The sequence below is a fragment of the Cyprinodon tularosa genome, unplaced genomic scaffold (assembly GCF_016077235.1).
Source record: "Cyprinodon tularosa strain WSP-4 unplaced genomic scaffold, ASM1607723v1 ctg323, whole genome shotgun sequence".
NCBI lineage: Eukaryota > Metazoa > Chordata > Actinopteri > Cyprinodontiformes > Cyprinodontidae > Cyprinodon > Cyprinodon tularosa.
Genome location: NW_024039034.1, coordinates 698,070 through 714,212, shown reverse-complemented (window position 1 = coordinate 714,212; position 16,143 = coordinate 698,070). Strand labels below are relative to the sequence as shown.

Here is a 16,143-nt window from a genome sequence, read left to right as displayed (position 1 = left end):
TCAATTTGCACCTTGGTTTCTGCTGCTCAGTGGTCAAAGTAGATTTAAATTCACAGGAGTAAATACAGAAAAAGGAGTTTAAAAAATACAGAAAAAACCTACATAATATCCTTGTAATGCCACCGCAATCGGGACCTAAATTTTTAATATGTTAACCAAAATGTTGAAATATTCAAATTGATAGAAACAAAAACTATGAGAAAGAAATATTCAAAGATCTTTGTACCTTTACATCTGGGTCTTTATCCAAAAATAAACAGTATGCAATGAAATATTTTCTTGAAATATAATTTAGGGATTCCTTTTGGTAGTCCTCTTTTGAGCTGGAAGAAATAAAATCTTGATAGTTAGACAAAGGGATTTTTTTATGCTTGGCAGAGGATGATCAGCGCCATATAGTTTAGTCTCGTTTCAGCAACAAAATCTCACACCCATGAGTTGTCATGTTTTCATCATCAAAGATCCATGCCTAGCTCTTCAGTTTTCGTTATCCTTATGAAAAAAGGAACGTCAACAAAATAATTTCATCATAATCATCATTGACGAAAACAACACTGGAAAACGTGGGAAATTCTTCCCCCGAATTGCAGCTTATTTTAATGTCTCATCACCCATTAGCAATAGAAAACTGGTCATGTCTGTGTATTTCTTTTCATTTTTTCCTTCCTGTAGTTCCTTTAAGCTTCAAGCATATTAAATGAATAATGGAGGTTGTCCTTTTTCAGGGTGGATCATAAAAATAAGTGGTCCTCCTAATTGCCAATCATTATGGTGATATGTTTATGTAAGGCCCTCCTACGTGCTTGTCCCCATTTTCACCCATTAGTGGTGAATCTGACATAGTTGAAAAATTGCAAATCTTCTTTTGGAAATAAGCTTGTTTGAGCGATGCAAACAGCAGCTTTAAAACAGAGCATGCACAAGTAGAAACTGGCTCATGCATGCTCTCACACTTTTAATAGGCGTCTCCTGTCAGAGCATGTATAGAGTTGTGCATGTGCATTTTATTTTATTTTTTTAAGTGGAGAGGGCTGGTCTTTTCAAAAATTTGTCAAAATCCTCCTCTATACCTTTAACATACTCCTACCTTTTTTTTTCCTCCCTTTGATTAATCTGTTAGATCAGGACTCTACAACTACGGCTTTCTGACTCATCTCATTACACTGATTTTTTATTGGGCGTCTTATTGTTTTGTCTTTATTATTTTCTAATAAGGTATGCAGATGCTAACTGATGTTAGCTTAAAAACACTGGCATATTGATGCCATGGACCAGCCCTGTAACCAGAATTGAGAACACCGAGGTCATGTCCTCTGTATTTTCCTGTTTTTGTTTAATTATTATTATTATTATTATTATCATCATTATTGTCATTATTAATTCAGAGAAATGTCAAACTATATGATGGAAATTGTTCTGACTTTGATTGGTGTAAAGATCAGCATTCATTCATTCTTTCTTTCTTTTTTTTTTTTTTTTTACAGTGTCCTGTCTGGCAATGTGGCAATAAGAATAATTGTCTTGATACCAAAAAGAGCCCAACAGATTTTACTTTCACAAGTGTAGCAGTATGGCAATTGCCATATTGCTCCACTTGTTTCATGCATATAATTTGCTTTATTATAATTATGCAGGAAGTTTTACAGTTTATATGGACACTGCAGAAGAGGAAAAAGGAAAAAAAAAGAGAAAAGATGAAAGAAAGAGGAGATAGAAAGGAGACAATGACAAAACATTTTCAGTCTGCTTCATCACCTGCAACGAGATGTAAAAAGAACAGCACAACCGAAAGACATGGTACGAGACATACAATAAAGCAATACCTTGAAACTATCGCTAAAGTAGTATTATTAAGTCTGACATGTACTCTGTGTTACCTGAAGATATAAATGTGGGCTTTCTGTATGGAAGTGAATCTCTGAGTACCTGGAGCCCGGTTGGAGCTGTTTCCTGGGAAATTACTGATCTCATCAATCTTGCCCTGGCTTCTGAACCTGACCCAGGAAATGGACCTCCAAATAGAACTTATGTACCTACTTCTGTCAGATCCCGTCTCATCCAGTGGATGCTTGCAGCTAAGTTCTCAGCCCATCCAAGTATAAGTAGAACCATCGCTCTCATCACACGACGTTTTTGGTGGCCGTCCCTTCACAAGGACGTGAAGGAGTACGTGCTGGCCTGTCCCATCTGTGCCAGGAATAAGCCGACCCACCAACCACCTTCTGGGCTGCTGCATCCTCTGCCTGTTCCGTCTCGCCCATGGTCCCACATAGCAGTGGATTTCGTTACCGGTCTCCTAGTTTCCAAGGGTATGTCAACCATCCTAACCATAATTGATCGTTTCTCTAAAGCCTGTCATCTGGTTCCCCTCAGGAAACTGCCCACTGCTTTCCAGACCGCTCAGCTATTGGTCAAGCATGTGTTCCGTCTTCATGGTATTCCACAAGAGATTCTGTCCGATCGAGGTCCCCAGTTCATCTCCCAGGTTTGGAAAGGTTTCTGTACAGCTCTAAATTCAAAAGTCTCTCTCACTTCCGGTGAAATGGCCAAATGGAGAGGATGAATCAGGAGCTAGAATCCACTCTCCGTTGCACCTGTAATTGTTTGTGAGGGTGTAAGGGTCAGCATTCATTCTAATTTGTTAAAAAAAAAAAAATAAAGTCCACAATGTGATATATTATTGCAAGTCATTTGATTCATTTAGTGGGCCATGCACATGCATGGTGATGATGGTGACAATATTAATAGTAGTCATAATAATTAAATATTAATAACAACAACAACAATAATAATAATATAGTATAATGATAACAATAATAACACTCACTCACATTCATTCTCACTCACATTCATGCTCACTCACATTCATGCTCACTCACTCACACACACGCATACTCACTCACTTATTCATACTGCCTCACTCATCTTCACTCACTCACTTATACTCACTCATACTCACTCATTCACTCACTCACATGCATTATCACTCACTAATTCATACTGACTCACTCACTCATACTCCCTCAAACTCACCCACTCACTCATACTCACTCACTCACTCACTCACTCACTCACTCACTCACTCACTCACTCACTCACTCACTCACTCACTCACTCACTCACTCACTCACTCACTCACTCACTCTCACTCACTTATACTCACTCACTCATACTTACTCACTCATACTCACTCACTTATACTCACTCACTCATACTCATTCACTCACATTCATACTCACTCACTCACTCACTCATACTCACTCACTCATACTCATTCACTCACATTCATACTCACTCACTCACTCATACTCACTCACTCACTTACTCACTCATACTTACTCACTCATACTCACTCACGTATACTCACTCACTCATACTTACTCACTCATACTCACTCACGTATACTCACTCACTCATACTTACTCACTCATACTCACTCACTTATACTCACTCATTCATACTCATTCACTCACATTCATACTCACTCACTCACTCACTCATACTCACTCACTGACTCACTGACTCACTCACTCACTCACTGACTCAGTCATACTCACCCACTCACATTCATGCTCACTAACTCATACTCACTCACTCACTCACTCACTCACTCACTCACTCACTCACTCACTCACTCACTCACTCACTCACTCACTCACTCACTCACTCACTCACTCACTCAGTCATACTCACTCACTCATACTCACTCACTGACTCACTTACTCACTCACTCAGTCATACTCACTCACTCATACTCACTCACTGACTCACTCACTCATACTCACTCACTCACTAACTCAGTCATACTCACTCATACTCACTCACTGACTCACTCACTCATACTCACTCACTGACTCAGTCATACTCACTCACTCACATTCATACTCACTCACTCACATTCATACTCACTCACTGACTCAGTCATACTCACTCACTCACATTCATACTCACTCACTCATACTCACTCACTGATTCACTCACTCATATTCATACTCACTCACTCATACTCACTCACTCACTCACTCACTCATACTCACTCACTGACTCACTCACTGACTCACTCGCTCACTCATACTGACTCACTCACTCACTCATACTCACTCACTCATTCACTCACACCCACTCACTTATTAACTCAAATACTCTAATTTTGTGAGTTTTGGAATCATTATAATAAACTCACATCACTCACTCACATTCATACTCACTCACTCATACTCACTCACTCTCTCACTCACTCACTCATACTCACTCACTGACTCACTCACTGACTCACTCACTCACTCACTCATACTCACTCACTGATTCACTCACTCATATTCATACTCACTCACTTATACTCACTCACTCACTCATACTCACTCACTGACTCACTCACTGACTCACTCGCTCACTCATACTGACTCACTCACTCACTCATACTCACTCACTCATTCACTCACACCCACTCACTTATTCACTCAAATACTCTAATTTTGTGAGTTTTGGAATCATTATAATAAACATGTTCATATTCATCTCCTTGATGGGCTTGTGCTTTAACTCTCTTTATTCGCGTTTCCAAAATATATTTTAAAAAGTTTGTTTTTGTCAAGTAAGATTTATCGCAACATTTGACCTCGGTGTTTGAAACATCCTGGTAACGGCCCTGCATCGGACACAAAACAATAATAAAACCGCTTCTGAACACGTTAATTAAAGTGTTTGGCATTTCAGTGTGCTTACACGCGCCCCAGGGTGCGCTCGTGAGGGTTTCCCTCCACTAAACGGAGGGAGTGACAGAGAGCAAACAGAGAGAGAGAGAGAGAGAGAGAGAGAGAGAGAGAGAGAGCTTCCGCCTTTAGACTCTGAGACACAAAAAGCTTTACTACAGTCAGAGAGGAGCGGCGGATGACAACAGACTCCTCTGCTGTCCATCCAGAGCAGAGGCTCCCAGCGGCTTTATGGGGTTCAGCTTCTGCAGGAAACAAAAAGATGCTCTTTGGAAGAAAAGGCAACTTTCTCTGTTTCTGTTTTTAAAGTGGAGGTGGATCTCTGTGTGTGCGCGACTGTGAGGAGGTGGGGAAGAAAAAAACAAAACAAAACAAAACAAAAAAAACAGTAAACCGGCGAGTGAGTCCAACAAAGTTGCTTCGTGACACGAAAGAAAAAAAAGGAGGTTTTTCACATATCGCATCTGCTCCGTTTGATTAAAGACCCTGAGAGACGAGGTAAGACAGCCTATAGCTGCTATAAACTGATTATTGCAGCTGGATGTTGTTTTGTTCCACTTTTACCAGCAGGAGCAGTTTGAACTGAGATCCTTCAAGAATAAAGACATTATTCAAAGATGGTGGGAAAGTGAAAGAATGCGAGGAATTTTAAACGATCCTTGAGTAAATGTTGTTTAACACAGGCTGATTCATGCATAGTTCTTTTAAGATTGAATCAGATTTATACCTGCAGGGCAAAATACAACCAGTCCTGTTTAATTAACTGTGCAGTTTCTCAGTCATATTCAATTTGGATTTGCAATCCCTTCGTCCACCTAACTATTATTTACATATATTCTCATCTAAAAATCACTTTTAATTATCCTCACATAAGATAAGACAATATAACTGGAATCATTCATTATCCTATGTAATATAAATACTTTGCATTTGTTGTCAGGCTTTTTAGGCACAAATTGTACTTACTTGCACCATAATAATTTGATCAATCACTTGTAGTAAAAAAAAAGTTATTTGTTTCTTTTAAATTTCTTCATAATTCATTCATAGTGATAACATTTCCAGCTATATTCTTGTTATACCAGTTACAGCTGCTTATTATACAAAATAATCATGTAAAATTCTAATCCATTTCCATTTAACTGTTCAAAGATGATTTTCTGATTAGTGCCTATATACAACTAATTATTTGGGTTTTGAACTTAAGTATTTTCCCCCAGAGCTTTAGATAACAGGATGATCTTAGAGTGTCCCATCTGTTACGACTGTATGGGAAATAATTTTCTTCTATTAGTGTGTTAAGTTACTTATCAAAGTGGCTGAATTAAATATTTTTTTGAGTAAAGAAATACAGATTCGTTAATAAATCATCTCTTTCTACCCCTGTTGGCTGGTTAAGTATTATTATTACTGTTCGGCATACATCATCTACCGACATGAGCTTTCATGAACTGTTTTGAGTTAAATACAAATCAGACAGGGCATACATAATTTGGTCATCTGCTCTAGTATAGCAACAGATTGGAATAAAACACTAACACATTTCTATTTTTATTTTGTGTTCTTACGGTAAAGAAATCAGCATGGGTTATAATCGGCAGGTCAGAGCTCATAGTTAACCTGAAATCTGTATCAGGAAACACCCAATTCCTGCATCTCTTCCATCAGACATTTAAAAGACACCCATAGATAAACCCTGCCCATCATCATCACTGCATTTTTTAAAAACCAAATAACTTTTTTTTTATCCATAACTTGCCCGCTGGCGTAGCCAGGCGAATGGCTAGTAGCCCGACCTGCTCCAACTCCTAGTCTGATGAAACAGGCCGATCTGAAGTACAAATAACCCTCTGCAGAGGTTAAAGTTAGCTCAAAGGCATCAGTGTTTGTTTTAGTGGCCTTGAAGTTTGACTTAACTATGCGATTTTATTTTTTTTTAAAGGCACGGTCAGGATATTTGTTTGCCTCTCTGTTTAATAGCTGTTGTTGTTGGACTTTCGCCAGCGTGATAAAAATGCTCTTTCTGCAACTTCCATGTTTTTTTTTTTTGTACCGACATAATTAAGATGTGACAGAAATAGCTAAATAAATGTTGATATCTCTTTAAAATGCCATCATGCTCTCATTCCTGTAAAAAAATAATAGTTTTAGTTGATGTGGTTGTTGTTCCGTCCTTCTTTCTCCCAAAACATCTCCAGATGTGTGATCACCTGCTGAGTCAAATGGTTGGAATTCATTTTTTCCACCTGCTCTACCTTTGTGTGGGAGAAATGCGTCCACTTTGCTCCACTCTTCAGTGCCAAGGCTGTGCCTCATGTGGTGTGGAATTGGTCCTTGGCTCTCAGTGCTGCTTCATTACGCCCCCTTTGTTTGACAGAAAGTAAATCAGCTACTTCTGCATGAAAGGTTCAGAACAGCCAAGAGCACCAAAATAGCTTGTATACACCTCTCTTTCCATCCTGTTCACTTATAAACCTCTTTATTTATTTTTTATTTCTTTGCATTTAAAACATTAGCGACAGTTACACAAACAGAGCCAAAAATATTAGGTTGTGTGTTGTATAAAAAAAAAAAAGAAACACTGATGGCTATCAAACCACCCAGGCCTCTCAGGCTGCCTTTCTAACTGCGTCACTCCCCCAAAAAGGAAATCCCTCATTTGCCCCACAGTTCGTGACCTGATGTCTTTACTTATTGGGAATCAAAACATTTTCTTGAATCCACCTCCTATCAGCTCTGAGCACGACATTAAAACTGGTTGCTTCAGTGAGCCCAGAGTGTAAAAGATCTGCAGAGATAAGGGCTTCAGTTTGGTTTCGCCGACTGTTCTGATATATAAGGTCGACAGAGTGGAAAAAAGCGGTGTCATTTAACTCTTATAACATTTTTTATAAAAGAAGTATCTTCTAAGCCCATATATCTTTGGACAAACACTATTTGCTCACTGATTGGCACGAGAAATTCAGCTTAATCCCGCATCTGCCCGAGCTGCTGATCTTTAAGTGCTTTCTTGAGTTGAAGCCCAAATATCTGAAACGTGTTGCTGGTAAATAAGGCGATGCATTCTGCAGGTTTTTCCTGCAGCTGACCATCTGTGCATGGAACGCCAGCTTTAACTCATCCTGCACAGTCGAGCTTATTTGCATAGCTTCTTCACAGCAGGACATGATAAAACAAGTGATTATACAGCGTCTAAACTGACCAATACAGAATAAAAATACATAGTGAAACATATCCTGTAGTTTACCTTCATGTGAAGTCATTTCCTGAGGTAAAATGTCTACTTTAATTTGTAAAAGGGCTTTTTTTTCATTATTGAAAATTTTTGAAGTTTAGAAGAAGAAATTGGGATGTGTATGATTTAAAAGAACCACTGTTTTCTGATCAGATGCAGCAGATGTTCATAAATGGAATTCTGCAAACACAAAATCCATATACGTATTTTTTTTCTCTCTTCTGTTTCTTCCTCTGTTTCAGAGTAACTTATTATTTATGTGCCTATTTTTCTCCACATCTCTGCCTGTTTTTCCTCTCTGTGTCATGTGCTTCCATGTGTCCATCGTTCTTCCTTTTCACTGTTCTTGTGTCGCCCTTTAGCTTCTGCTACAAAGCAATTTCAAAGCAGTGAGTTGAAATGGGGTAAAATAGGGTATTCTCATTTTAAGGGTTATATTATTTATTTAAATAGAATTGGACAAATAAAGCATTTCAAGACAACTATTCTTACTTTTGCAAAGATTGTGCAATATATTGATGAATATATTCATAGAAAAGCCCCATTCTGGCTCTTCCTGGATGACACAAATATTTGGTTTCCTTATGCTTAATTTAATTTATTGTTTATGAAGACCTTTTTTTTGCCATCCATTCTTAGGGCTTCCACAGCTCTGAAACACATCAGTTCATTCCTTTCTGTTGCCCTTTACATTAAGGTCACCTCCATGAGGGAGTGATTGAACTAAAAGCCTGTTTTTAAAAGCTGCGATCAGGGCTGAAATTAAGGCAGCAATTAACGATTATTTTGCAAATTAATTCATCTGTCGCTTTTTTTGTCAGTAAATTGATCAATAATGTGATAGCGAGAGGTTCCTTAAAGAAGATTTTTTTTAATGAAATTAAAGCAGGTGAAACTAAAACTTTTCCATTTTAGGAGTTCTTGATACAGCATATTGACAGATGAAAACATTTTTATTTTATTTTAAATGCAATATATACAAGCCCGTTTCTCCTCGTGCACGTCCTGTTTAAAATGTGCTGTTCTCATAGCTAATACAAGCTTACTGTGTCCACATACAGCAGGGACTATATAGTGGACTCTGTAGAAAACTCAGTTAACTGACCGACAGATGATCACTGCTTTGTGCTCCGTTTGTCACGTTACTCCTCCTCCTCAGTATGGTGCCTGTTCCAGCTTTGTTAGTAGGCGGGCCGCTGTGGCATAGTGCTTTGCGAGGAGAGCTCTCCAAAGCATTCTGGGATATATCTGCCTCTTCTGAGGCCTTTATTTTCTTCTCATACACTTCGTAGACACTTTTTCTCTTACGGCCCTCGGCACTTTTCAAAGAACCAAGATGAGAAAGGTGAGCTTCAATGACTGTCTGAAAGCGTAGCTCACCACACATATATGTCTGAAAGTGCACGTAGTACGGCCTTAAATAAACATATCACCAGAATGACTGACAATCAGGAGGACCACTAATTTTGATGATCCACCTGGAAATAAAGGATCGTCCTCTTTACCTTTAATCGACTATCAATTTAGTTAATCATGATTAATCAATTAATAATTGTTTCAGCCCAAGATGTAATTACATGTTTATTAGCATTTTGATTATGAAACATGAGAAAACAATTGATTAATTGGATTTGGTAGAAAAAAGATCAGACTAGATATTTAATCCAGCCTTACTTGTTATTCATTTTTCATATATGGCCACTACACCCACTGTTACAACGACCCTAACCAAAAACACTGCTCTATATGGTATTTTGTGTATAGAAACCGTTTCAAAATATCTTATCCTGCAAACATTAAAATGAATTTTGTATTTGACTGCCTATTCATTACATAACCAAAAAAGAATCTATTAAAAACAGAAGGAAAATTTAAGCTCTATGAATGTAAACAGCATCTGTCTTTAATTTAAACGATGGGTGTTGTTTTATTGCAGAGATTTTCTGGCTAGCGGTTCCAAATTCTTTTTAGGGTGTTCCTGTTGAAATGTCTCAATTTGGGGCCAGAAATTCTGACTTCTGTGTACAAATGGAGCCGTCACACAACAACAGGGAAACTGTGCTGCTGTAGCTGACAGATGGAACAGTTTTGAATCCAACAGGAAGGTAAAGTGTTAATAGACTCCGACAAAAAATGGGATTTCTTAGTTTTGATGCATTTAATGGTATGGAAAAAACTGATTTTTCAGTTTTTGATCAGCTGACCAATGTTTAGAATCAATTAGATTTTTTTCTTCCCTTTTTAACACTTTTAATGATATTAAAATGTTTCTTTAAGCATATTTAATTACATAAAAGTGTTTTTATTTTAGTTTTTAAGGATCTTCTTTTGCATACTTGTTGGGAAAAGTGCGGTTTAGTTAAAGTGTTATCAATTGAAATTGGTGCAAATTATCCATAAACTAAATTTATTCTTTCTTACAATATTAACGGTTTGTTGTTAAGTTTATTATGGTGTAATAGAAGTATATGACATTGATATCAGCTGGTTATTGGTCAGGCTAGCTGCTCTTAGCCAAACTGTCGTTGGTTGCTTAACTAAAATGTTATTTGATGTTAATGATAATATAATAATTGAACTTTATTGATTTTACATGGGAGAAATTCACCCTCTGCATTTAACCCATCCCCTTGGGGAGCAATGGCTGCCATTGTGTGGCGCCCAGGGAGCAGTGTGGGGTTAAGGGTCTTGCTCAGGGACCCATAGTGCAGGCTGTGGGGATCGAACCGGGTACTTGCAACCTTCTCAGAGCACAAGTGCACTGCTATAACCACTAGGACCGGCTGTTTGTTTTAGACTAATTGAAGTGAGCAACGTTTTTTCCTCCAGTAGAATTTGTCCCCTGATTACTCTCTATCTGCCATTTCTTTTCCCTTTTGCTCTTTTCACTTGATGAACTTCTAGCTTAAAATAACATGTTCTGATATCTTATTATCAACAGCATCTCATGAGTAATCATTGTCTGCGTTGCACTTTTGTTTCTTTTCTAAAACAACTTTTTCCAGTGACACCTGCTCCAGTTTAGCATATTAGTTAAACAGAATAAAGTGAATTTATTCTTTCTGTTCTTTTCCGGTGGTCCCAGTTTCCTGGCTTCAGATCTTCTGTTGCTTCTCGGATGCAGAGAAAACCCTGAGCTGTTCGGCAGGCATCCCTGGAGCTTCAGGGGACATTGGCAGATGTGTACCCAGCACACAAAGCCCCTGGCCTGGCCGTGGGGATGGCAGCCTCTGCCTTGAACCTGAACGGCCTTGGAGTCATGAACAGGTACAAGGACTGCCGGAAAAATGTGTAACATAAACAAGTCTTGTTGCTCTGCTAAATAAGAAGCGGAAAGACTAGAGCAGAGGAATTAATAGTTGCTGAAATTTCGTTTTTTTTTTTCAAGCTTTAAACTGTAGAAGATGGATAATTTCAATCAGACTAGACTTGTTTTATTAATAACAATACCATGCAATGTAACTTTTGACCCTATCTGTGGTTTTAACAAAAAAAAAAAAAAAAACCCTGTCATGTTTCTCTTCCCTCTGCAGCAGTAATCAGTTTCACTCCCAGCCAGGGTCCTCTAACGCCGCCTCTAGAACAAACGCCGCCCCAGTCGGACGACCTGTGCTGCCGGTTCCCGATCGGAGCACCTACTGCCCATTACTGGGTGGAAGCCTCTACAGCCCAACGAGCCCTAAGGTAGCAGGAACTGCGCATCCATTTCACCTGGAAACAGTTCATGCTATACAGCAGGCGGGTTTAGAAAAAGGATGCCGCTAAGTTAGATTTCTTTAGATTACCCACGGTGACTTACTAAAGCTGACTTGGCTGAGTCTGTGGTAAGGGGTTTCCTTGAGGTTAATTTCAAAACATTATATTTTCTTTGTACAGTGACTCAATTGTTGTAATTTTTGCAATATTTTCTATAATAATAGACAATTGTGGGACAATAAAGGGATTTTCTATTCTATTCTATTTATTATGGAAAGCCATAATAATAATAATAGGTTTTACTTTGATTTACCCTCTATAATGAAGTAGAACATTTGATTTTTCTTTATGTTTGTTACTATATTTTAATATATACCTAGTAGGGGTAAAATGACACGTCTGACTCTGAAGATGTGATACAGGGTTTTAGGTTCACCAGAATTCAAAGGGGTGAGATTTTAGCAACGTTTCTGGGCAATCTAAGAACACTTCTTTATGTTGGTCCTCAAAAATAGACTCAAAGCTTCACAAACAAAAAACTTAGTTATAAGCACTGTAATCTATTAGGAACTATTCAGATTAACTTTTACACATCTGAATATTGACTGAGTTCAAGTTGTTTTAAAAAACCTTGGTATTATTTCCAATTATTTCTGATAAATATCAGTTGCAGTAAGTTTTCTTAATTAGTGTGTAATCAATATTAAGTGTCAATTAAATTCTGCATTGATTTTGTAAAAATATATGTATTTTTTAATGTCGCTTTTCCGTTTCGCACAAAAGTAACATGTTTTAACCATGTAATGCCAAATGTATCATATCTGATACATACGGTTTCTGAAATGTTTTGCGTCTGACACCTTTTGCATAATTTAATGGTAAAAACTTTGCTCAAAATTCTATTGTACACAATCAGATATACCTGATATAAGAGGGCAGAAGACTACACAAAAAATAATCTTGACTTATCGCATAGTAATAAATTATTAATATCAAAAATTTATTTCTGTTTTTTCTTTTTACATATTTTGTTAAAAGGCCAAATAAGGACTTCAAACCAAAAAATAATAATTTTCTGTTTTGTTTTATTCTTGGATCGGGCTTTAAAGGGTTAATATCTTAGATGGAAATATATCTTGTTTTGACTCGACAAATATGTGATGCTGATTTGGTATCATGAGATGTTACTTCACTCTTAGTTTGCAGCGATATACTTCTAAAATATATTAGTGGCTTTTATTTTAGTTGTGCAAATAAATCCCAAACCATTTCAAAGAGTAAAACATTTGTCATAAAAGCACCAAAACAACTGTAGCTTGTTGCAAATGACTCCTCATGTCTTATTATGTCCCCTCAGACAAGCCCCCGATCATTTGGCCAAGCCTTCGTCTTTCCCCCCCCCTCCAAATTTGCTCTCCCCCTGCGACACAGCTCGCCCACGCTCTCCCTCGCCGCGAAGCCCGGAGCGCCTGGGAGTCTACGTCGGCCAGCGCATCCGACGCCTGAGCGGGGAAGACAGAGGGGACGGAGACCCGCCCGAGGAGACGGGAGGAGGGACAAGAGGAGACGAGAGGAAGCGACAGGAACATCTGCTTCGGATTCACAGAGAGCTGCAAAACGTTGAGGTGATTTTTTTAAACTTTCTATGTGATATTTCTCTTCATATGATCATTTAAGCAATTCTCTTTTTTAATGGTTTGATGAAAACTCCAGAATTAGTTTCTTTATTTTAATCTGATCAAAAGCCAGCTCTCTGTTTTCACCCTAACTGACCTTCATTCTCTCAATTGCTTCTTAATTATTGATAAAAGCAAAAAAAGTTATTTTTTAAGCATGGATAAAATATAAGGAATGTTTTTGGGTGAAGCTTTATAAAATATAGACTTTTCTTTCTAATTTTTGGAAAGCATGACTTATTGTGGCACCTTTTTCATCGAGTAATTCTACTTCTCCATTTTGCAGGAAAACTATAATTTAAGCTCCTATTTACAGTTTAATTTATTTTGTTATATTTTTACACACTGAACTAAAACAAATAAAAAAAATGGACAGTTGAGTCTTTTAACAGCGTACATATTTCCTTAGCATGAATGCACTAAATGCTTATTTATTTACTATTATACTTTATTTACTATGCTGGGATGATGTTCCATTATACCATGGTTGTTACGGGCAGCGAAATGTTTGGAATCATAATAGATATTTATACTAGAGATATTTTTGTTATTTCTGTTTTTTAGGTCAGAGGAAAGGTGGGCATATTCGAGGCCCACATTTCTGGGATCCGGGCCCAGGTCCTTAATAGTGAACTCCAGCGCAGCCCTCGACCGACCCGACGAGCGACTAGCCAAACCCCTTTGTCTCCCAGCAAAGGAAACGCGGTTCTTGAAAATCCAATGACCCACCCACAAGTGAATAAAGTACCTTCTGTTACACAAAATGGCAGAGAGGTGGAGGAAGGAATGACTGAAAGAATAAGGAAGGAAGGGGGAACGGACGCGGGCGATAAGGACAGCAGCTCTACAAAGTCAGACGCAGAGAACAAGACACCGATTGATCAAAATGACTGCCTGTCGGAATCAACTGTTCAAAATCCCTACGTGGAAAAACGGATTATTCATGGTTCACCTGAAGCCTCAGAAAAACACTCAGCTACAGATGAGCAGAATAAAGAAAAACTGAAAGAAAAGGAGGAAGAGAAGGATGTAGAAAACATAGAAAAGGAGACAGAACGGACAAACAGAGATGATCAGTGGCAATCTAATGTGCTGATTCAGACTGAAGGAAAAATGTTGAATGATTTCACTGAAACCACTGCTTTACCTCAAACACAAAACAGTAACAACGTGAAGCTGAGCTTGCTGGAAACACCCTCCATCCCTGCTGTCATAGTCACTGATCACGGTTTGGAGGGTCTGTCTCAAACTACTGAAGGCTCAGGCTCAGAACGGGGACTGTCCCGATCGCCGAGCCCCAGTTCCAGCCCTGTTCCATATTCCTCCACTCGCGCCCTCAGGAAGCTGTCCTCTTCCTCTGCCTCCTCAGCTGGTTTCTCCTCATCTTGGGAGGAGTCAGAGGATGATGTTTCCAGTGATACGGAGAAGGGAGAAAATCTTCTCAACCCTGCACATCTCAGTTCTCAGCAGAGAGCGGTAAGTACGAAAAGTTTACTTGCTTGTTTCCTTGTGGAGTTCCTCAAGGATTTGTTGCTGAGGCCTGTACAGCAACTACTTTTATCTTTATGGAAATGAAACAGTTTTTTTTAAATTGTATTTGAATTTTAGATGAAGAATAACTACAACTAAATGATAATGCAGGAATCACTCCATCAAGCTGCAAAACCAGATGCATAATAGACAAAGACATCTAGACTGAGACAATTAATTGGATTATTGGATTATTGAAATAATCGTCAACTAATTCAGTAATCGATTAATCGTTAACTGGAGTATAGAGACTCTAAAACATGTCTTTAGCTGACAGAGAAACCCACTTAGATCAGTAATTATACCAAGATTCTAAAAAAATATAGAAACATTTTGCATTTAAGATAAAAAAAGAAACATTTCGTCTGTCAAAATGCTCTGTCCAGAACTCCTCAAGTGGAGAAGTTTGAGTTTCACCTGATTTAGTTTCGTAAAAAGTCTTCTTTAAAGAATCTTTGGCTATCTAACAGAAAAAATAAGAAAGATGAATTGATTGGCAAAATAATCGTTAGTTGCAGCTCTAATCTAGACAGAAAATCGCCCTCAGAGCAAAGAAAAAAAAACTTATGTAGAGGTAAATAAGTAAAGCTATTATCTTAGAATTTGTTTTTAATGCCATAGTGGAGAAAAGTATGAGGTAAATGATCTGGGGTTGAACAGTATTAGGGAATATTAAGTATTTGTGGTTCAGGCTCATTGAAAACACAGAATCCAACTTAAGAATATAAAATCCTCTTATTCTATCTAACTAATTTAATAAGAATTTTTATTTTTTTTTTAATAAGAAATACAAATGGCATTTGGTAACATCTGCTGTTTGGGTAAAGGGACAGTTTCACCAGATCACCGGATTTCCAGCTGTATCACTGGCATAACAACCCAGAATGCATTGTTCCCATTTAATTTATTGCAATCCAAGCTGTTCTTTTGTTGTATTCATACTGTGTCCAGTGATGCTGTGACAATGAGAATGTTTTGAAACGTTGTGCAATCTTAAATGCACTATTATTGCATGTGACCTCAGTAGAGGTTTTGATCTGGTGATCCTTTGTTGCTCCAGTTCATGCTAAACAACTAGTTCAGGATTCAGTTCCCCAGGTTGAAATAAACCAGTTCATGTTCACAGTTAACCAGAAACACAAAAATGTATCATGTATTATTTGAAGTAAGTTTAAAAAAATACATAGTTGATTATGTTGTTTATTAACCAGCATATATAATTAGCCTTTGCTTTATTTGTAATCCACCTTTAATGTTTTCTGTTCATCTTTTCTCACGCAAAATACAAAATATT

General features: G+C 37.9%; 1 protein-coding gene across 1 annotated transcript in view; it reads left to right on the top strand.

Moving 5' to 3' along the window:
• The first annotated feature begins 4,852 nt into the window (after positions 1-4,852).
• Positions 4,853-16,143, top strand: part of itpkb (inositol-trisphosphate 3-kinase B) — a 31,135-nt gene continuing 19,844 nt past the window's right edge. The window contains 6 exon segments of the mRNA XM_038293268.1: positions 4,853-5,210; positions 11,033-11,214; positions 11,481-11,631; positions 13,001-13,051; positions 13,053-13,268; positions 13,884-14,795. Of these exon segments, the coding sequence (XP_038149196.1) occupies positions 11,168-11,214; positions 11,481-11,631; positions 13,001-13,051; positions 13,053-13,268; positions 13,884-14,795 (1,377 nt within the window). The 5' untranslated portion in view covers positions 4,853-5,210; positions 11,033-11,167.